The sequence below is a fragment of the Eleginops maclovinus genome, chromosome 13, assembly GCF_036324505.1.
Source record: "Eleginops maclovinus isolate JMC-PN-2008 ecotype Puerto Natales chromosome 13, JC_Emac_rtc_rv5, whole genome shotgun sequence".
Lineage (NCBI taxonomy): Eukaryota > Metazoa > Chordata > Actinopteri > Perciformes > Eleginopidae > Eleginops > Eleginops maclovinus.
Window position 1 is genome coordinate 17,342,074 of NC_086361.1, and position 21,948 is coordinate 17,364,021.

The 21,948-nt window shown below is 39.5% G+C and overlaps 3 protein-coding genes and 1 long non-coding RNA gene across 4 annotated transcripts; 1 reads left to right on the forward strand and 3 right to left on the reverse strand.

Moving 5' to 3' along the window:
* Positions 1 to 415: 415 nt before the first annotated feature.
* Positions 416 to 8,974, reverse strand: wu:fc38h03 (acetylcholinesterase collagenic tail peptide). The gene is made up of 18 exons (XM_063899440.1): positions 8,494 to 8,974; positions 7,839 to 7,953; positions 7,658 to 7,764; positions 7,437 to 7,556; positions 7,169 to 7,213; positions 7,004 to 7,030; positions 5,507 to 5,578; positions 5,358 to 5,420; positions 5,235 to 5,261; positions 5,105 to 5,149; positions 4,725 to 4,760; positions 4,572 to 4,652; positions 4,190 to 4,286; positions 3,587 to 3,726; positions 3,362 to 3,481; positions 2,863 to 2,992; positions 1,996 to 2,098; positions 416 to 1,264 (listed from the first exon to the last, which is right to left on the reverse strand). Exons 2-18 carry the CDS (start codon positions 7,933 to 7,935, stop codon positions 1,195 to 1,197), a joined length of 1,380 nt encoding a protein of 459 aa, XP_063755510.1. The 5' UTR covers positions 7,936 to 7,953; positions 8,494 to 8,974; the 3' UTR covers positions 416 to 1,194.
* A 380-nt stretch (positions 8,975 to 9,354) lies between these two features.
* On the reverse strand, positions 9,355 to 12,639 carry LOC134874979 (cytochrome c-a-like). Its single transcript, XM_063899305.1, has 3 exons — positions 12,381 to 12,639; positions 11,726 to 11,903; positions 9,355 to 10,258 (listed from the first exon to the last, which is right to left on the reverse strand). Exons 2-3 carry the CDS (start codon positions 11,892 to 11,894, stop codon positions 10,113 to 10,115), a joined length of 315 nt encoding a protein of 104 aa, XP_063755375.1. The 5' UTR covers positions 11,895 to 11,903; positions 12,381 to 12,639; the 3' UTR covers positions 9,355 to 10,112.
* On the forward strand, positions 12,338 to 15,636 carry LOC134874980 (uncharacterized). Its single transcript, XR_010167152.1, has 2 exons — positions 12,338 to 12,663; positions 15,266 to 15,636. It is a non-coding gene; the product is annotated as an uncharacterized LOC134874980 (long non-coding RNA).
* On the reverse strand, positions 14,934 to 16,550 carry npvf (neuropeptide VF precursor). Its single transcript, XM_063899303.1, has 3 exons — positions 16,359 to 16,550; positions 15,219 to 15,577; positions 14,934 to 15,128 (listed from the first exon to the last, which is right to left on the reverse strand). Exons 1-3 carry the CDS (start codon positions 16,515 to 16,517, stop codon positions 15,014 to 15,016), a joined length of 633 nt encoding a protein of 210 aa, XP_063755373.1. The 5' UTR covers positions 16,518 to 16,550; the 3' UTR covers positions 14,934 to 15,013.
* Between the last annotated feature and the right edge of the window lie 5,398 nt (positions 16,551 to 21,948).

Consider the following 21,948-nt stretch of genomic DNA (forward strand, 5'->3'; position numbering starts at 1 on the left):
ATAGAGGTATCAATATACTGAACAACTGGAATAGAAATTCAGATTCAAACAAGTATTTGTTTTTACCTTTCTATTTAGTTTTATCATCATTTTCTTTGACTTACACTTGGCCAAACTATACATGAACACAGCAAACAAGGAGTAATGCCTTTCCACTTAGCTAAGTATGAATATTATTTGTACCCTAAATAATTTCAATATTGAAAGTGTCTATCATAAAAAATACAATTTGATATAATTATATGTACAATGTGGAAATGTTTTAATGGAAATTTGAATATCAAACCAAAACAAATGACTTAATGAAAATGTAGGTGTCACTAACAGGTTATATTGCTGATACTGATTTGAAATAGTTCTTTTGAGGAGCAATATGACATGGTAGGTAAAGACGACTGCACTGTGGATGGTTGGCCTTATCTTTATTGTTGTACAGTGTGAACTTTACAGTCATGCAGGCAGATTATACACTATTGACTGAAATAAGTTTAGAGTTCCTTTGATGTAACTGAGCAGTTTGTTCATGCTGCTGCGATAATCACAGTATTCTTCTTGTTGCAGTACGACATTCGTTTTCCTCCTGTCGGACATTTCAACAATCATTTAAAGAGGGAAATACTCTGGCTATTAAATTTACAGCACTATTTAAACAGTCCAATGTGCACTTGAACACAATAACATGCATTTTCACAGTATTGCACTTCATAAATACATGTTTCCTATTATATTGCACAGGAATAAACACATTTACAAACCCTGATTTGCATACTACAGTGTATATATAGTATCAATAATAGAATTGCCTCATTTAAAAAGGCTCTTTTTTCCTGTCTCTCTTTACAAAATAATTTCACAATACAGCTTATTTTGCATTAACAGTCAGCAAGTCATACACATTGTAACTATTTCATATGATACAATCATTAAAACATTTCCCACCACCACCGGTGTCCATAACAGTGCTGCAGCCAATGACGGTTACAGGTAGCGGTTCCCTGAGGCCAGAATAAGATTTAAACCTCCAGGGGAGACGGTCGATTCACATGGCTCAGAGCAGGCACAAGAGCTTCCCTTTAGTCTCTTTCAGTCCATCATTTATTTTAAAGGGGTGAGACTTCAGTAGAAATCTGAAATATAAACCCCAGAAAGAGAAACTGCGAAGTTGCTATTAGGCAATTTGTCTCACTTTCCAGTTCAGGTGAAATACTTGCAGCCAGTGGAATCAATGAGGCAGGAGTCGGTGCATCTGAGCTGCCCAAAGGACCTGCAGGAAACAAAAACAGGAGTGAAGGAGGGATGCCAAATCCCTGTTTGTCAAAATTACCAAAATACATTCCCCTTGTTAACCTGCTAAACCCCATCAATCCCAGAGTAACATAGCCAGTGTATGGGCAAAGAGGTGTTTAGTATTGTAGTACTGAAGAATGCCGGACTCATTATATGTTAACCTGACTGTGCTTTGTGGAAGAGATCATTTATGGCCCTGACTATAAAATCCATGGAGCTGTCCCTGGTGTTGAAGGAGCAGACATACAGTATTTCTAATAGTGAATTTTTCTCTGAATGTTTTGTCACTTTTGTCTTGGATCTATAATATTATGTGAATTATATAACAGCCAGACCGACTACCTGATTTCCCTGCTTAAATTCTTAACGCTAAGCTATAACTGCGCTATAAATTAACTGTCAGCGAGGAACGAGAATGTGCATTTACCCAAAATGCTGAACTTTTCCTTTAAGCATAAGAGTAAACCATGCATAAGGCAGCTTAATCATTGCACAGTGGGTGGTGCCAGGGCACTGCACCATCATCTCTGCAGGGTTTTAGAGACCTCCCTATAAGTACGGTATTTCATTCAAATGACCGTTTGCTGCCCTGATTTGGTGCAGTATAAAAGTGTTGCTGGTTAAACTGCAGAAAGTCTAATTGTAGCAATTTATACCCAAATAAATGTGCACTTAGTGTTTGTTTATGCATACTGCCAGTGATCATACCCGGGGAGATAGGATTTGCAGGTCTGATACCCAAAGTCCTTTCCATCACACTCCTCAATGCCGTCATGTCGGTAGCCATCTCCACAGTAGGCCCACTTACAGTCTGAAGTGAGGAAAGGAGACGAGGTGAGCAGATCGTAGCGTTGGCAGCGTATTTAGAGAGAGAGGGAGGGAAGGGAGAGAGAAGACGTTACTGATTGCTTTGGCACTGCTGCGTGTTTTACAGTGATGCCAATACAGCATTTTGCTGCTAATTTAATGGAACAGAGGAGAAGTGTGAGGATGGCAGGAAAAGAGAGGGGGAGATTAATGAAAGATCAAGGAAAGGTTTCACAGCGTGTGTACTGGTGTGTGTTCAGCTTTTATCCTCCGTCAGGTGGGTTCAGACTGACTGCAGCTCTGCAGGCAGCTCATGCGCAGCCGGGTCTGCAACAGCAGGGTGGTGTTTGTGCAGCAACAGCCTAACCTGTAAATTTCCCCTCTGTGGGACGAATCAAGGTATTCTGACTTTCTCAGTATTTAAAGAACAGTTGTTTGTTGTTTTTATGTGTACTCTTGTTACACTGTTTTACATTACATGATAATGTGAGAGTCTCTAATATTCAGTACATGAATTTGAAGTCTTATTCTTCATGTACGTCATAATTGATGCGCTTAATCTTAGTCCATTGCACCCCGTAGAATTGAGCTTTTCACAAACTTTAGCATTGCTTAAAAAAAGGGAGCCTGTTTTTAATTCATAAATCACTAATGTACACTGAAAGAGGTGGATGGAAACGTGCCTACTTTCTGCAGATCATTCTTTAACTCCACATTACCGGACGTGTGTGCACATGTTCAAATGAGCAACAGATGCTTGTGACTCACTGAGACAGGCATCGGTCACAATCTGGTTTCCATCATCACACTCCTCTCCGTGCTGGGCCTGCACCTTCCCGTCTCCACACACACCAACTCTGTCCGGGACTTTCTCTGTGGACTGGAACGGCTGGAAGGGCTGAACATGCAGGAAAACAAATGCTTACTTGACATTTCTGGCTGTAAGAAAATCTTGGCTTAATTGTTAAGGCATTACGCTAACATTGGACTTTATTAGGTGGAAAGATTGAACCCTTTACTTAAAATTATGCATGTAGTAGATATCTAAAGGTTTCAATCAAATGCAGACCAGTTTTGCCAAGTTTCTGAGGTCAAAAATGAACTCTTACTCTTAAATACTGCTCAGTTTTAGCCTTGACGTGAGCTGTGAACGATCAATGCTTATTTGCATTTGTTTGAAACAATACAGCACTGGTTGTTTGAAAATCTTAAGTTACATCCTAACACGTAAATTCACTAGTACTGTACACTATGTAACAGTTGTTACCTGTATGGGCTTCCATCCATCTTTATCTTTGAAGTACAGCACCCTCTGGTCCTTCCTGAACGCTATTGAGTCGTCTAAACGTAGACGCTCCATCTCCTCCTCATTGTTTACCACAAATATCTGCACAGATACAGAGAATCATGAGTCATAATTGATTGAGTGAGGACATAGATTCAGTTTGGATAGATGTATAATAAGGAAGTGGTTTTATGTGAGGGATCTTACTGCAGGGACTTTATTGAGGCCGCCCCGCTGTGTGTAGCTTCCAAAAGGAGCATTATTGGCTCCAACAGTTGAATCACAGTCACAGCGACCAGGTGGACCAGAAACACCCTTCTCCCCCTTTTCCCCTACTAGATACAGACCTGTAAAAAAACATTTAAAAACGGCATGATAAGATCAACTTTATGGTCCATCACAAAGCAAAATGAATTCTGCTTCGACAGGGCTCAACAACAAACAACCATTGAACATTTAAAAAAAAATGTAACCAAAGAAATGTTATAATAGCACTTAAATAGTTGTCAACAGTTAAGTAGGACAATAAAATGAAAGGAAACCGTGTGAACTGGACAGAGTACAGTGCCTTTTTAAAATTTGTTTGGAGTGGTGATGGTTTTTTCTGGGCTAATGGGAATCGTAGTATCATAGACCATGACTGTGTGAGTGGTTTATGGTTTGGATAGTACAGTTTGGGGTCAAACATTTTATGCTAGCGTAATGAAGCAATGCTGTCTGTTTAGTTTTGTGTTAAAAAAGCACTCACTATAATTTACATTATGCAGTAAACATGGTCATTTGAGGCTGATTGTGTTTGAGCTTCTGTACCTGAGGCAGGTGGACCCGGTGGTCCCGGATGGCCATTTGGTCCTGCAGGTCCTTGGGGGCCCATGACTCCTGGGGTTCCAGAGTGGCCTTTCATGCCCTATGCAAACCAGGCAAACATCCAAATATTAGAAAATACACAAACATACACTGAAGGTGCCTTGCATGCCACTGCCAACTTTGCATAGTTGCCATTAGTGTTAATGTAGTCCATGAGAAAATGTATGTGTGTGTGTGTGTGTGTGTGCATATATACAGCATGTGTAGACTGCAACTGACCCCACCTCCCTACAGAAGTTTGTGCTCGTGATATCTTGAGTGATTAAATTAGCCAGTGACAAGACGCAGCTCTCACTTGAGCATCGTTCCTCCTCGTCTCCCTCACCTGTTTGCCTCTCTTCCCTGGTCGTCCAGTAGGTCCTCTCTTCCCTGCCACTCCCGGCCCTCCATTTGTTCCCTGCTCACCCTGGGAAAAGAGTGGAGCAATAATCAGTTTGAATCAGATTCTTTACTGTCCTTATATTTTTATTATGCCTACCTTCTGTCCAAGCATGCCCGGCAAACCGATTGAACCCTGAACAGAGACAAAATGAGAGTCAGAAAAGTCATCATCTCAGCAGAGCAGACACTCTTATCAAATCTTTAATGTTAATTTAATCTGTCTCTGATATCCAAGGGCTCAAGTGAGCTTGAAATGTCAGGACAAAGGGGAGTAAAGTCATCTACTTTGTATTGTAACCTGTAATTGAGTAATTTGTATTTCTTTACTATGTAAGTCCATTTTAACAAAGCATGAGGTGCTAATAATGCTCAAATTAAAGCTAACCATACATGTTCTTTAAGAGTTACACAAAGCAATTTCCTTCAAATACAATTTCAGGATCTGTGATTTAAATAAAATGACATTTCTCCACAAACCTTATCGCCTTTTGGCCCTGCTGCTCCAGGGTCCCCATGACCCCCCTTTAAAAAAAAAAGAAGGAAGGATTTAATACTTCTGTTGAGACATTTGGCCAACATGTACTGTGAGAAGTGATTCTGAATGTACCTTATCTCCTTTGTAACCAGGCAAACCCTGAAAAGATACACAGGGAATATAACAACAGATCATTTTAGACAGTTTCTCTTTTCTTAAACATAATTGTGTGTATGATGTAAAGATATGATAAACCTTTGTCCCTGGTGGTCCCCTCAATCCTGGTAATCCCATGAGTCCTGGATCTCCTTTTTCCCCCTAAAAAACCCATACAGGTGTGATCGTTCATATTGCTCTATATATAGCTAGGTGTAAACCACAATACATTGTGATATAACAGTTACCTGGGGTCCCTCTGGTCCAGGCCATCCTGGTAGTCCTGGCTTTCCTGGGAGGCCTGGAGCCCCTGTACGTCCCTACAAAGACACAAACAAGATCAAAGCAGGCACTTTGCTTTTTGAACCTCTTCATGTTGAAAATGACGGGCAGCCGAACGACTCAGTTGCTTTGAATGACATTAAACAGTTTGCAGTTCTTTCGTCTTTGAGTGTTAACAGTTTTCCCCTCAACAGCAGAATTTGTTAACCTTGTTCTCCAAAACAAATTAAATAACTGAATACACAAAGTGAAGAATGAGGTCAACAGGTTCTCGCCAGGTTCTTGCCAAACGCTTGATGAAATGATATTAGATGATGTAAGTTTCGCTTATCATCAAAACAGGGGAACAGCTAGCCTGTCTTTTTTACTACACAAATGTACACAAATCTGCCTACCAGAAAGTCTTAAAAGATCAGTCATTAAAAAACATATATTGTCTGATCTGTAGAAAATCTGTGTAAATAAGGTGAAAAAATGTCAAGATTCAGTTTTACAGTGAGGGTTATCCAACGCTGGAGACAAACAAATGAGCATATTTTCTAAAATGTCAAGCTTTCCTTTAAACTTGGACTGACTTCTGTTTTTGTACTTTGCTGTTATGCTGATGAGCTTCAGCATTTTATGTTTGCCAAGACGCTTCTTTAATGGCCCTGTTTCTCCTAAAAAAGAGCCACTGATTTCCTTAGAGTCTAACCAGGTTAAATAAGGGTCATAAACAAATTAGCATGTTAAACGGACCTCGTATGATTTCCTAATGGGACATGACAGAGGACAAAACCCTGCATGCCAACTGCTTTTACAATGCCACGAAGATTAGATAATTAGCAGACAGGAATAAAGGCCTAATCAATTTAACTCTATCGCCAGCTCCCTGCAAGCAAGAAATGCCAAATGAATTACAAATCAGCCTCGCATCTCAATGGGACAAGTATCCCAGAGCTGCTGCCATGCTAGCAGCGTGCTCTCATTTAGCTGCCCGTCATTAAAACAGCAGCCTGTAGAGACACCGAGGACCTGCTGCTGCTGTGTGGAGTGATTTATCACGGAGAGCAAAAGCACTTAGGGAGATTAAAGTGCAGAAGTGGAGTGCTGGAGAGCCTGGATCAGCAGGACTGGAATCCTGTACGAAGAGTAATGGAGCCGGGCCAAGGAACGGGAGAGGGAAGAAAGAAGGAAGCAAAGGAAAGAGGGGAGAAAGAGAGGTGAGGACGACTGGAGACATCCTGGGATGTGATCGAGCTTTGCTACATGGAAAGAGCGGGACTAATGTAGCATGACCCATTTAGCAGCTGCAGAGGATATTCTGAGCACATCAATAGACAAATCACATCACAGAGATTGAGGGTGCATAAGGGGGACTACGGAGGGAGAAATTCAGATCCCATTATACCAAGGACATGCGAGATGGACCAGAGAGAGATGAGCGAAGGAAGGCGACATGCAGAAGGGGAGGAGCGGCTCACCTTTGACCCAGGACGTCCAATTTCTCCCTGGAGGGAGGACAAATGAGGGGAGAGGAGATGCAGCAGTCATTAGAGCAGAGAGAAACACAAGGACACACGCACAAATACTTCAAAAGCAAAATACATTAGAGACATTTTCAAGACTTACAAAACCAAAACACAGACCTTGTCGCCTTTAGGTCCTCTGATGCCGGGTAATCCACCTTGACCCTGAAAAATAAGACTACATTTATATCCAGCTCAGATATTCTAACCGAGCTTGGTACATTTGAAGAGAAATCAATAAAATAAAGGTCATTGTGTTTCCTTTCAATTCAACAGCATTCTATCTAAATGGGGTGGGCCATGAAATGATTCCATTAGACTGAAGGGTGATGTAGGCCCTGATGTGGGTATTTATACACTGTGTAGTATTTTTATAAAAGGGTCTTACCTCTGGGCCCTGGGGACCTGCAGGTCCTGGAGGTCCAGGTGAACACCCAGGTGTTACAGGCTTTTCCTTTTCCTTTACCTCTCTTCCTAAAACGCTTGGCTCTAACACACTACCACCATCCTTCAGTCAAACAAACAAAATCCAACCTGTTTTAATCCTATACTGTAAGCATACAAATGTGTGTAAATGAGGTGGATTAGGTGTGTGTTGTGAACACTTACGGGCACGCGCTTCCACAGCTGAGGCGGCGGGGGGAAGAGAGGCGGGGGCGGCGGTGACATGAGACAGCAGGGGTCAAACGTCAGCGGCTCATCCAGAAACCTGAGAACTGGGAGGGAGCTGGGGTTAAAAGATTCATGCAATATGTGTTACTTTATACAACACGTTATACACACAACTTACCTGAGCGGGGGGAGAGGATGCTGTCCAAGTAAGAGTGACGGGCCCATGCAGAGCACAGCAGGATGTGGAAGGACACGGCAAGTTTGATCAGATCCATCCTGACAGTTTACTCTCCCTGAAGTGCACAACACAAGCTGTCAAACAAACACTCTATTTCTGCTGAGCTTGCAGTAACTGGCAGCTGTCACTTTTTCCTTACTCCCTCTAAAGGGTGTCACTTTTTCATCAACCACTTAACCTCCCTCCCTCCCTTCCTCTCTCCCTCTCTTCATAGCATAATAAACTTGTTGCAGCTCCACACTGCAGCAGATGCAGCACCGCTGCCGTGCACCAAACCCCCTTCTGCCAGAATTAGACAGAGGTTGTGTGGAGGGTGCTGTCACTCATTCTTCTGACACTCCATGTTAGAAGTCATAGTAAGGCTTTATTTACACAAACATGTCCAGTATTCTCACATTTCATCTGGTAGTGGATGCAAGAAGATATTAGAAGTCCATGCAGGAAGAATGCATGCAGTAATCTATGTATTTATTAGCTAAGGCTCAACATTTCCCATTATAATGTCTTTTTTAACGTCTCAATGCCCTGATGATCCTGCTAAATGATAGTTATGTCATCTTACATCCATGCTTTTGAATGCACAAGATCCCCTTACCTTCCACTTGAATTGTGCCGCACTTGTGGACACGCTGCTGGCGCTCCTCTAACCTAATGCGTGGTGTGCAGTCCCTCAGACTGTGGCTCCTCTGTCATCTGTCGAGCTGGAGCCAATGCGGACCGCTAATAAATCTAATCCACTTATCGACCCACTTCTGCTGTTCAATACCAACACAAATGCAGAAGGAGGATCTTTTTCTTTTTGTTTCCTCCCGGCGCTGAATGCCCAGCAGAGGCCACTGAGTGGAGGCAGCACAGCGGTGGTAGCTCAGGTTCCGCGGGTCCGGATGACACAGTCTTTGGTCCGGATGGTTCAGTCTATGGTCTGGATCAGAGGCTCATTAGCTGCTGTGTCTTCTTGATAGACTTCACAGCAGCTGGATGGTTAGATGGGATGGCACCAACATTTTATGTCGGCATGCATACTCTCGTTTGGCACGTTTTAAGTCTACAGTGGTGCTGATGGTCTCTGCAGCAGGGAAATGGCGCCCTCTGCTGGGTGTTTTAGTTAATGGCAGAAATAAAAGGAAACGTCAATGTTCCTTAACATTGCCTTACATTATTGACGTATTCTTATATACATTTTTTAATCAATATTAGTGAAACTACCAATACCTATGGCCAAATCCCAACATCCCTGACATGACACATTTATGTCTTCGTAATTATTTTATCAACGTTGGCCCGCCTTTATGCTTTGGTGTTAATAGTATGTGGTTAAACCAAACACAGCAAAGTGCCTTAAAAACTAACTAACTTACTAACTAAATACATAAAACATTTAAAAATAATTCATACAATACAAAAAGTGGTTTCAAAGTGGAAGGAAACAATAACTGGAGAATGAATTTCCTTCTGGTATAATTGAATCAAGTAGAAATATTTTATTGCCCCATCCGTTTATTCAAGTCAAGGTATTGTCAGAAAAAAAAGAAGTATTAAAACGCAACTTGGGACGTTATTGAAGCACTTTTGGTTGACCTTAATCAAAAAGTCATTATTAGACTAATTGTAAGTACTGTATATTGTATTTAAACCAAAAAACGGCTGTATATATAAATGACAAATCAGTTTGACATTACAGTTCTTAAGTAAGAAACACATTCATTCATAAATGTAGGAATATAAAACACACTCAAAGTGACAACAACAAAAGTAATTACACCCAATAGCTTAAAAAAGAAGAACATATCATACAAACCAGCACCATCAATCAGTTTTTCAAAGCTCTACAAGTAGTAAACACAATACAATAGAAAAATAAACCTGAACATGAGCTGTCACCAGTGCAGTGAAAGTTAAAGTGGCAAACATGCACAGTTGATGCAAGCGGTAGTAAATGGTAAACAACTGTTTTCAGAAAGTGCCAAAGGATGGCTGCCTCTTTAAGAAGCCTTGACTGAGAAATGTCTGGAAAACACACGAAGGCTGACTCATACGATAATTAAAAACAGTCTCACACAAAAACCGTGTGGGAGCAATGCTGTAATGTAACAAAATGCAGGAAGAGAACTCTAACTCTACGCTAAAACAAAGGATACCCTCCATTGTTTTTCCCAAGTGTACAGTGTATAGTTTCTGTCCACAGCTGTATGTGTGTGACCTGTGTTCAGGTTTTTAGGAGGTGGAGTCCTTTAGATACTCTATAATATCCTCCCTTTCCCTTTTCTTTTTGATCCCACTGAAGATCATCTTGGTACCAGGAATGTACTTCTTAGGGTTTTGAAGGTAGACGTTCAGAGTGTTCTCATCCCATATAATGCCTAAAAAACAAGCAAACACACAGAAAACACACATGAGGGTTTGCAATATGATTTCATGAATGTTGTATTATTGTTAAAGTATGAAAAAAATGCATTCTCGCAGATCACAACTGTGTTTACGTTTTATGACCACGTGTTAGAGGAGTTTTTGGAGCGAGAAGGTCTGCCTGTTCAGACAGGTAGACAGAATACAAGGATCAAGCCGCTTCTCAGCTAGAGCTGTAACGATTAGTCGAATGAAAGGAAAATACTTGCCAACTATTTTGGTTATTCTTTGAGCCTATAATACATTTTTTAATTGCAATCATGTAAAAAAAACGCTGTTCTCATCCCATCAAATATGAAGATTTCCTAATTGTTTTTCATTGATGAAACTTGATTGTTAAATAAACGTAATGTTTTGGGGTTTTATACTAACAAAACAAGGCATTGAAGACATACGCTATTTTCTTACATGTTATAGACTAAAATGATTAATTAAATAATCCCCAAAAACATTTGCAGCTAATAATCCAGCAAAAATAACCGTTCATTTGCAGCCCTATTCTCACCTCTGTAGCAGTATTGTGAGCTCATTACTGCAAATATCCAACATGCAGATGCACATTGATATGTTGTGTTTATTGGAGGAAGGAGAGTTTATGATACCATGTTTTAAACAAATTGTAATTCTGAGTTGAAGTAAGGACATCAGATGATAACACTGTTCTTTAGACGTGTACAGGGCATCAAGACTTATGAAGGCTGACAGCTAAAGAGTTACATCTGAGCCAATGAATGAACTCGAAAGTCTCCATCAGTTAGGTGAATGGATTTTTGGCAATATTGAGAGGTTGTACGGACAATGCATCTACTGTTAATACTAAAAATGGATTATAAAGTGTCATTGCAGCAGAACGACTAATACTTTTGGGATCCTGAGTTTGCATAAGGACAGTAAGCACAACTGCTTCTATATGATGCCATGAACAATATGCTTTGAGCAGAACATGAATCCTCAGACAATGTGCTAAATTGTAAATTGCTAATCTCTGGCATTTCTTTGGAAAATATTTAGAGAACAGTTTGGCCATGCAACACACTGTATGTTACCATGGTGGTGTATGATAGGTAAAAGTGGAACATGTTTTAAAAATGGTATGGACCTGCACGGTTAGATACAACATTATTGAAGTCCAAAACAACCCTCAACATGTTTACTGTAATGTTTTACACTTAAAATAACACCCATACATCCTACAATGTAACTTAATGTACACTATTATTTTTTGCCAGTTATAAGTAGTGCATCACTGCTAAGCATCAGTGGGACAAAAGAGCACATACAAACGCCTGATGGGCTCATGTCTTTACAATAATGAACAGTAAGGCAGGCTAGTCTAGAAACCAAAGTATTTTTCAGTCAAAAGATCATTTCTCTTTGGCTGGTTGGAGTTTGGGTGTCTGTATGAGCTTTTTCATCCAAACCTTTATCGATGTTGGCCTGTGTGTAGCTGTAGCCAGAAGCCTGTCCTGTCTTCCTCCCAAAGAGACCCCACAGGTTGGGTCCCACCTTGTGGCGTCCACCCTCTGTCACTGTGTGGCACGCAGAACATTTCTGAACAAACACTTTCTTCCCTTTCTTGATGTCCCCCATGACCAGGAGCTGGGAGGAGAGGAAATGATGGCAAACAATGGAAATTACAGTCAGGAGCACTGAGTGTAAAAAGACTAGTGATTCAGAATGTGAGAGTAGAATGAATATGGAAAGTATTTATGACATAATGTTGCTTGGGGCATATTGGTAGTTGGGTAACCCTCACACTTCCGGATTGTTTAAGAAATCCTGGTACATTATTATGAACGTATTATGTCGAAAAAAACCTGAGGGTAAAAGGGAAAAAACAGACCTAGGCTGTCAAAATATAGGTCAAGCTAACACTGCGTGTTCGCCTGAATGAAAAAGATCGCTTATACAACTTTCTTTCTTCATTTCAACTATTGAAAACATGAAACTGCGTGGCAAAACGTGACTACAACATAATTCAGCACAGACACGATACGTCGCAAAAGCGTTTTTACCGGAGGAAGACGTGAAAACACAACAAACAAGGCAAACATTACAAAAAAATAAGGATCTTACCGTAGGCTACCAAAATACAAGTGTGTGTAGTTCAAGGACCTCCAGGTAAAAGTTTCTTCCCCTTCCCAAAGTCTTTGACTGTGTTGTTTGCTAAAGTTTCTTGCTGTTTCCACTGGTAAAAACTAATCGAACAAGGACACGACCGGAACTGCTCTCAAATTTAGGAAGGGAGGGGTAGGATTGAATAAGCAGTGATAAAACTATATGATAATACACGTTGCGCCACTCCGTGAAGAAGACGCAGCTACAGTATGTCGGGCACACCCATCCGGAGGCAGGTGAGGTATGTTGCTTTCAATGTATGGGAACACTTACCTGAAAAAAGGCGTTATGGATATGAATGGAAGTTAGAGAGGGCCACATTTAGTTTTTAGTGCATTATTGACATTATGAGACACATACGCGATACCTGACGTGTCATGATTGATTTTACATAAATGTTTTAAGAAGATGATCTTAGTTTTACCCCCAATCATTTTTGCGACGAATTCTGCTGAAAAGTCGTGAGATTTTTCACGTCATGTTACTTTGTGAGTCCAATCAATGCAGAATTGTATTACTGTTTGACAATAAGAGCAAACCTCTTTTTATATAATGCATTTTAGTTCATGTTCTACTTTACATTGATGCTGCACTGACGTTTCGACAGTTTCTTTATTGAAAAGTCTCAACACTTAACGAAATATTCAAATATATATTTCATGTGACCCATTGGCTCCAAATGAATGCAGCATTGTATATATACTACTTTTCCAGAGTAATACAATGCTAAGTTACATTGTAGGATGTATGGGTGTTATTTTTAAGTGTAAAACATTACAGTAAACATGTTGAGGGTTGTTTTGGACTTCAATCATGTTGTATCCAACCGTGCAGGTCCATACCATTTTTAAAACATGTTCCACTTTTACCTATCATACACCACCATGGTAACATACAGTGTGTTGCATGGCCAAACTGTTCTCTAAATATTTTCCAAAGAAATGCCAGAGATTAGCAATTTACAATTTAGCACATTGTCTGAGGATTCATGTTCTGCTCAAAGCATATTGTTCATGGCATCATATAGAAGCAGTTGTGCTTACTGTCCTTGTGCAAACTCAAGATCCCAAAAGTATTAGTCGTTCTGCTGCAATGACACTTTATAATCCATTTTTAGTATTTACAGTAGATGCATTGTCCGTACAACCTCTCAATATTGCCAAAAATCCATTCACCTAACTGATGGAGACTTTCGAGTTCATTCATTGGCTCAGATGTAACACGTTAGCTGTCAGCCTTCATAAATCTTGATGCCCTGTACACGTCTAAAGAACAGTGTTATCATCTGATGTCCTTACTTCAACTCAGAATTATAATTTGTTTAAAATATGGTATCATAAACTCTCCTTCCTCCAATAAACACAACATATCAATGTGCATCTGCATGTTGGATATTTGCAGTAATGAGCTCACAATACTGCTACAGAGGTGAGAATAGGGCTGCAAATGAACAGTTATTTTTGCTGGATTATTAGCTGCAAATATTCTATATTCATATATATATTAATATAGAATTTAGTAATTTTTTATATTTTATACAAATATTGTTGTCAATATTCAACAGTTTTCATTTGGATGAAGAACAATGATACATGGGCACTGAAGTAAAGCACTTTTCACATTAGTGTTTTGACATATCACAGTAATAATTGCAATAATTGCAACAACGTGATTTTCCTGCTAAAATGAGTCAGACTATCTGCTGTTCAGCGTATAGACATACTCTCGATAATGATGCCTTCGATCCATTCAGGTGTCTTAGTAGGTGCAGTCTCATTAATGAGTCAGAATAATTCTAGAAATGACACACCTAAGAAGAATGCAGCCATTGTCAATGTTAATAATTACACTGGTGCTCTTCCTATCCTGACACATGTCTGCTTTGAAGAAGATTTACATTCAGATCCAGTTATTTTGTCAATGAAAGAGCAGGGATTCAGAATGTGTGGTGATGTTGTGATGCTGACAGTTACATGGGATAAAGAGAAGGGAGTGAAAGGGTTGTCATCTGGGAACTGCAAACTTTAATTGAGGAGGAATATGGTTAAAAAGGACTATATTTTCCTAATCCTCACGATTTGGTCCTTTTGAAAAGCCATTTGAACTCTCGGTGTTTGTTTTTTTGTTTGTTTGGGAAACCCTGGAGTTACTGTGACGCTCTGTTGAGACACTAAACTAATGTTTGTCTTCCTCTAGTGGTCGGTCACTGCTGTACACAGAGAGAGCTTCACCTACAGACACAAGCACACAAACACTCACATAATTTGAAAGCCACGTCTGCAGCTCCCTTAATTATAAATATTAAAACAATCATTTTAATTAAGAAAAATAATGTTCATTATGATTTCCATTAGTTAGATTCCCCTCATAAAACTGATTTCACAATTTATTATAAAATATATATCATTATTCCATACCGGGAAGATAAAACCCAAACCACTGGCTTGAAACTTTTATTAGTATGTTTTTCTGTCACAGTAATATAACTTTAAAATGACTCGTACATTTGAATATTTCAACATACTTATCTATTCTTTTTCAGTTAATATTTAACATTCTGACTGTACAAAAAAAACTATCTTTGCTGATATTTACAACTTATATAGACCCTGGTGTTGGCTGGTCAAACCCTCTTTCATCCTTTTAAAGGTCTTCTCTTGCATTTCCAACTCTTCTGAGCTGGTTTTTAAGTCAAAAACGTCAGCCCTGTGAGAAGAGAATAAAAAGTTGTTAGCAGACAAAAGTCACAGTTATGATACATTTATTTGGAAATAAGGGGTTAAAAGCTGCACCCACCAGTGCAAGCCAGTGTTCACTAACTGTGCTTTGGCCATTGTCCTCAGAAGGCTCCAGAAAGGACTGCTTCTCCCAAACCTCTGAGGCAGCAGTGCTTCTCGGACATCACGGCACTCGGCACACGTGTCCCAAGAACGGCCAAACCTCTGGGGCATGTTGGGGGACGAGTTTGGGGCCCTTTCATCACCAGGCAAATTCTCCCTCCCGAAACGCATGGGCATGTTGGCGTGCAGGTGGAGAGGTTTGGCCGTGGGCGGGTGGAGCTTGATGATGATCGGAAGGCTGATTCTGCTGCTGGTCGGGCGTAAGCGCACTTTGTAGGTCTCCTGATCCAAACTCCTGCGAATGTCACTTTTTGTCTGGAAACCAAAAACATGTTGAAGTCCGAATCAGTCTGATTAAAGGATATTTTCATGAATTCTTAAAGCGCAAACGATTGGTTGATTAGTCGAAAGCTCATTAGTCAACGGGCTTAATGATCAGTTCATCCTTTTTGTAACATCTAAACAAATACGACACATATTTGATGGTTCCATCTTCTCATATGATGAGGATTTGTTGCTTTTTTTGTCACATAAATGATTATCATGGCAATATTTTAGGTGTTTAGAAAGTTGGTTGGACACATAAGTATTTTCAACAAGACAACTTAGGTTCATCTTTGACATTTGACAAACAAATCAATTAGTTACACAAGACAATAGTATAATTTATAACCACAATTAATCACATAATTTCCCCTTATTATTTCACAGTCATTTTATTCAAAAGCCACACCATCATGTACAGTATGTGAATAATGACTGATCATTGACACATTTTCTTGTAAAATGTATGTTAATTTAAATAGTTGGAATCATTTATTATTTTGCAATCTTGAAAGTTGTAGAACAGAACACAAGGAAAGTGGGGCTGTCCAAAACGCATAAATACTCAATTTATAATCATATAGGACAAAGAAAAGTAGAAAATCCTTACATTTGATGAGTTAATAGCCTATATTATTTGGCATATTTGTTTGAAAAATGACAATTACCGATTGACAATTGAATGAATTTACTAAACTCTTTATCTCTAAAGGAAAACTTCAGAGGACTTATTGAATTAGCATCTCTGCCTGGCTCATCAGATAGTCCTTACCTGTTGCTGTGGCTGTTTCCTCACACTGTGTCTTCCATAATCGCTGCTCAGCAAAGTCTTAACCCTGTTGATTGATTTCCCGTGTACTTGCAAGTCGGATGCTACTGCCCCGAGCATGAGGAGCAACACCACAGTCACCATGTTAACAGCAGGAGACATGTTCTCTGAGGACCCCGCTGACCACACTGTTATTAAAGACCCCTGAAACGTACGTCACCTGTCGCATGTTGCAGAGACACAGACACACACACTTACGCACATACACTAATACCTTCAGCCTCATTTAAACCGAGAAAATTCCTGCTTTAATAATCTTCCAGCTCTGAAGAATATATTTGGAAAGGCATTTATGTCCTCATTAGGCTGCTGAATGAACCTGTTGGCACAGGGGAACTAAAATAAAAACAGGCATCTTATTGAAAAGGCCAATTTACTTTCAATACATGTGATACGGGTTGTATTGTTCAATAAAGAGGCTGTATTTTCCCTTTTACTGCAAACTCTGCTCATTATGTGGCAACGTCGATTAAAAAAATAAAGCAAGCAGTATTGAAAGGGACAGGAACACAAGTGGATGTGTTCAAGTTTTTTTTATGTTTTGAGAAATTTTAGCTGTCTGTTTGTTGATTCATTAAGTTATTTCCTATTTTTTTAGATGATGAAAATGATTTCAATTAGAATATGACAATTATAATGTTACATTTCCGTCGTCATTTGAAACATGGTTACTTTTTACACCTTCTTTTTATTCATCCTAGAAGTTATTGCATTTGGACTAAATGAATGAAGAGCTGTACTTAAATAGTAATTAAAACAATGGAAATAAGAGTAAGGTTAAAGGCCCTTTACAACACTGGCCAGTACTAAACAAGGGAGAAAAACTAAGTGAAATGTTGCACACATGCATTATGGGTCCAGTGTTTTTCCATAATAACCCCTAAGATTTAATATGAATTATTTGACAAAGCTGGTGACATTCAATACTTTTGTTACTGTCAACACTAAAAGAGCAACACATAAAGGAGCCCATCCCTCAATAACATACAGTATCAGCCTGTGTCCCTCATACTGAAGACATACATATCTAAAAGTAATCATAAATATATACTTTTATTGGTAAAAACTCTGAGGTAATATCTTTACAAATTATAGGGTTTGAGTTAACAGTGCATTTGTTTGCCTTTTTAGATTTTCTACCCTCCGATGCTTTATGATAATGCTTCTTATAAACAAAATCATATTTTAACAGTCTATACAGATTGTTTCATGCCAAAAAAAGAAGGGTCAAATTGGCGCAGCAGAAGCTATCCATCCCTCAGGCCGTTAATTGGGGTCAATCTCAGGGTCATCACCGCATCCTGCATGTATAACACTTTATCGTCTCTTTTTTAGTCATGATAAGGCACTTAATGATACCTCCTTTTGCAAAACAATATACTATATTACAATACATAAACATTACTTAATCATTTTTACCATTAAAAATATATATTGATGGTTAGCTTCAAAGATTTGTGTCTTGGGGACGAAAGGTTTTGAGTGATGGACTCAATATACGATTGTAAGATTTGTAGACAATAACTAAAATATCACCAGCTTTCTCCTTTAAATAGAAAGGGTCTTGTATGTCACAACATTAAACAATACCGAAATGCATGTTTGTAACATTACACATTGTTCACAAAATAGGACTTTCTATGGAAAGTTCTGCATCTAGCAACCGTTGGACAGCACAGCTTTCGAGAAGTATCTGCAACAAAGGCGTGGGGATGACGTCACTCACCATTCCTGTTTCTGAATGTGACAATAAGTGTATTTAGATGCAACCGATGACTCACTGGAGCTGTGTTTTCATCCGCAGCAGTCAGAATGTGAGGAATGCTTGGTGTGAGACACAGGTTGATAATGACAGCACGCAGGGAACTTTAATTTGATCCATGCGTCATGACCGTGACATTGTTTACGTTTGCCATGTTGCCATGTCCTGTCCCACCTTTAACACAGCTCGCTGGAGCACCTCAGTGGAAGAGTATCCCGGTCACATCTGGTTTCAGTGATTCAGTATCAACCTTAAGATGTTTTTTTATGGCTATGGTTTCAGTCTATCTTTCTGTATTATCATTTACCTCCCACCTCTCCCCAGCCTCTCTCTTTGTGCTCTCCCTCCCTGACCCCCGGCCCCAGCTTGCAGACTATGGGGTTCGGGATTTACGATCCTGTCTCTGACACTTATCCAGAGTCTTATCCGCAGAAGGCTTCCCTATACTGCGAGCTCTCCCTTTGTTCTTTCACCGAGCACTCCCTCAAAGACCTTGTTCTCCGCCACTGTAATTCTCTCTTCTTAATGTTTTTAATGTGCATCCCTCGCCACCCCGGCGGCCTTTTCATCTTTCCATTTTCATCCTTTCGGGCCTCCTCTCCCTCCCCTCCTCTTTGCTTCTATGCTGTCCACTTGCTTGAAAACAGACGCTGCTTCTTTGAAAGAAATACTGCCCTGCAGGTTTGATTTAAAACACCTTGAACCTCCCACACATAACATGCTTTTGACTCATTTTGCACCCGTGTTTGAGGTGGCGTAGGGTTTCCTGAAATGTCTAAAACAATAATGAATTATTTCGTTAACTTCAGGAAAACTAATCAGGCCCACAGAGGAAAGCTAGCAGAGAAGAAAAGATACAAATAGGTAGATCCAAAGAAGAAGCAGAAACAGGAAGTAGAATAAACCAATGTTGATCCCTGCCTCTCTCTCTCTGTCTGGGATCTGGCAGCCTTCCCAGAATTCCACTCTAGGACCAGGACACCCTCGGATTCCAGGGATGATTTGTGGGAATGTGCTGTTATCCCCCTGCTGAGCTGATTTATGTTGAGTTTTATCTTCCCCCTCACTTAGACATCAGCCGGGTCATCATCACAACGCTTTACATGCCCGTACACTCAGCGAGGAGACACATTCATCAAGCTCTAGTGACGGGTTATAGTTTTATCAATGATCAAATCCATTTCTGCGGAATCACAGCATTATGATGTATGTGAAGACGCACTGACGCCGGGCAGACACACACACACACACACACACACACACACACACACACACACACACACACACACACACACACACACACACACACACACACACACACACACACACTTTGGAGAACTTTGGGCCTATTGGAGGTTAAGGGGAAAGACAGGAAGTGTTACTGTATCCTTCTTTCCTCACAAATACAGAAAGTGTTATGTTGAAACATTTAACCTGCTACACATGCAGAGGCCTGGGCGTTTTTGGGGTCGTAAGCAGAATTTGAACCCCTCCACCCCATTGAAAGCATCTCAGGAAAAGACAATAAATTATCCTGATTAGTTTCCTTTTTTACGACAGGTACTAAAACTCCACAAAAACCCGGATAAAACAGAATATTATTTAAAGGACAATGTTTTATATCTTTGTTGCTTTCAACAAGTCCCAAAAAAGGACCAAAGACAAGAATATTTGAGTTTTCTCATAGTTTCTAACTGATTGGTTACCACTGAAAGCATAAATCTTTCAAAATAGGTCAAAAATAAAAACAAAAGGCCAAATGATTTAATGCATTTGGACAAAGTCTTTGTAGTAAAGAACTACAAGTGCAATGATGTGTCTTGTTGAAGTGTTTCTATATAGAACAACAATGTGGCACTTGTATATAAATGTGAGGCTTTGGCTACAAATACTAGGATTCATGTTTTGGTTGTTTTCATAAGATAACATGGCGAATATAAAATATCCCAAGACCTTTAAAGAACGGAAATGAACACAAGCTTCACTTTTTGTCCCTTTTTGGTGAAAAGAATGTATTTTGTCTTCCAATGATTTGAAGAACTTCATGATTGATTGAATCCCTGCAAGTTTATAATCCTTTGGGTGGTTTGAGTAAAAGCCTGAGTAACAAAAGGAGAAGACATAACTTAAAATACATTTTAATCTGACGCAATTCCTTATTTGCTGATTTTTATAAATGGGGCCTTAAGTCAGTTTATCGATCTGTGCTCAGGTGCTGAGTCTCTGTTGGACTCACTGTTGAAGTCTTCTTTTTAAATGTATAATTACATTACATGAGCATGTTTGCAGGCCAAGAGGTATAAAAGCATTAACGGTCAATACTGTACCTGCTGATGAGCCTATATGGACTTGAAGAATACTAATACTACGACTTAATTTGATCAACTTTAAAGGGAACAGTCTTGCATGTCCTGAGAAAGAGTGAAAGCCCTCTTGGGTTCTGATTCACTCACCTTTTACATTAGTTCAGGTTTTGTTCAATATTGAAACTAAAGAATCAGTTTGTTTTGGTGTTTTTTTGACCGAAGTTTGGTTTTTCCTAAAACCACTAGATGGCACTCTTAGTTTGGATGATCACATTTAGACTTCAAATATTTGTTTATAAGAGTCTTTAATCTGTTTTACACCAACATTATGTTGTTTCTGTTTAGTTTTCACCCAAATGTCAGATCAGTTTTATACCTTTTGTTGAGGAAATTAAACTAGTGGTGTTTTTAGTGCAGAAGACTGTTTTTAAGGGGTTTTAATCATCATTGGACACATTGTAAATCATGTCGTCCACCAGGGGGCGCCTGAACACCTTTCCTTTATTTATTGTAGAGGAGGAGGAGGAGCACCATTAGGGGTGGAGAGTCAGAGGAGGAGGCTGTCCTCAGAGAAAGAGGAGTGTCTCCCAAAAGGGGAGGTGTTCGCAAGTAATTGACAAGGGGAGGCGCTTAAAATACTGACCAATCAGATGCGTGTAGAAACCCACCAATCAGAGAAGGAGAGGAAGGCAGGAAACTGAGCAAATGACCCTTGATGAGAGTGGGGGAGGATGGGAAGGATGAGGGGCCCTGGGATAGGGTTGTGTGTGAGAGTATAGAATTGATGGAAAAATCTGCCATAATGTATTATATTTTTATTATAAGATATTTTCCTTTTTCTCAATCATAAATGCTTAAGCTTCGTTCAACTGTAGAGAGATAAATAATGTGTGGACAGTGGAGATGAGAGATTGAGCCGTAGCAATAAAATACAGAAAGAAACACAACTACTGTGATGAAAGAAATAGAGATGTATTATGTGTGGAAGAAATGGAAATTTGTACAAAGACATGGATAGAAATGTGATAGGTTGGATGGATTATGGGAAAGCAGAGAACAAACTGGTTCATAAAATGAACATTTCCCACTGGCAAAAATTTAAGAAGTCCCTGTCATGTTGCTCTTTTCCTTTCTCCTTCTTTATTTGAATGTTTACACAGTCGTTTATCTGTTGGGTGAGTTTCATGATCCTTGGGCCTTGGAAATGTTTTTAAAACCCTGGTGCATAAATCATAAAGACACTGGTGTCAAAAAGAAAATACTCTAAGTTATAGGCTTTTATTTTACATAAGAATAATAATGCAGTAACAGTGATGAAAGAAATAGAGATGTATTATGTGTGGGAAAAAAATGGAACATACAGTACATTGAGTGGGAAAATAGGAAACAGAAAATGAAGATGTAGGTAAAGAAAGAGGATGAAAATATCTCTGTCAGTGTTTGTCCTGACCTCTGGGTCTTCTCT

What these genes read in the sequence shown, in the direction of transcription:
- wu:fc38h03 (XM_063899440.1), bottom strand. Translation starts at nt 7,935, where the DNA reads ATGGATCTGATCAAACTTGCCGTGTCCTTCCACATCCTGCTGTGCTCT. An exon ending in ACCGGGTCCACCTGCCTCAG is followed by an intron (nt 3,727 to 4,189) that starts GTACAGAAGCTC and finishes GTTTTTTTACAG; the next exon opens with GTCTGTATCTAGTAGGGGAA. An exon ending in ATGGATGGAAGCCCATACAG is followed by an intron (nt 2,993 to 3,361) that starts GTAACAACTGTT and finishes CTGCATGTTCAG; the next exon opens with CCCTTCCAGCCGTTCCAGTC.
- LOC134874979 (XM_063899305.1), bottom strand. Translation starts at nt 11,894, where the DNA reads ATGGGGGACATCAAGAAAGGGAAGAAAGTGTTTGTTCAGAAATGTTCT. An exon ending in ACAGGCCAACATCGATAAAG is followed by an intron (nt 10,259 to 11,725) that starts GTTTGGATGAAA and finishes CTTGTTTTTTAG; the next exon opens with GCATTATATGGGATGAGAAC.
- npvf (XM_063899303.1), bottom strand. Translation starts at nt 16,517, where the DNA reads ATGTCTCCTGCTGTTAACATGGTGACTGTGGTGTTGCTCCTCATGCTC. An exon ending in GGAAACAGCCACAGCAACAG is followed by an intron (nt 15,578 to 16,358) that starts GTAAGGACTATC and finishes TTTGGTTTCCAG; the next exon opens with ACAAAAAGTGACATTCGCAG. An exon ending in GTGAACACTGGCTTGCACTG is followed by an intron (nt 15,129 to 15,218) that starts GTGGGTGCAGCT and finishes CTCTTCTCACAG; the next exon opens with GGCTGACGTTTTTGACTTAA.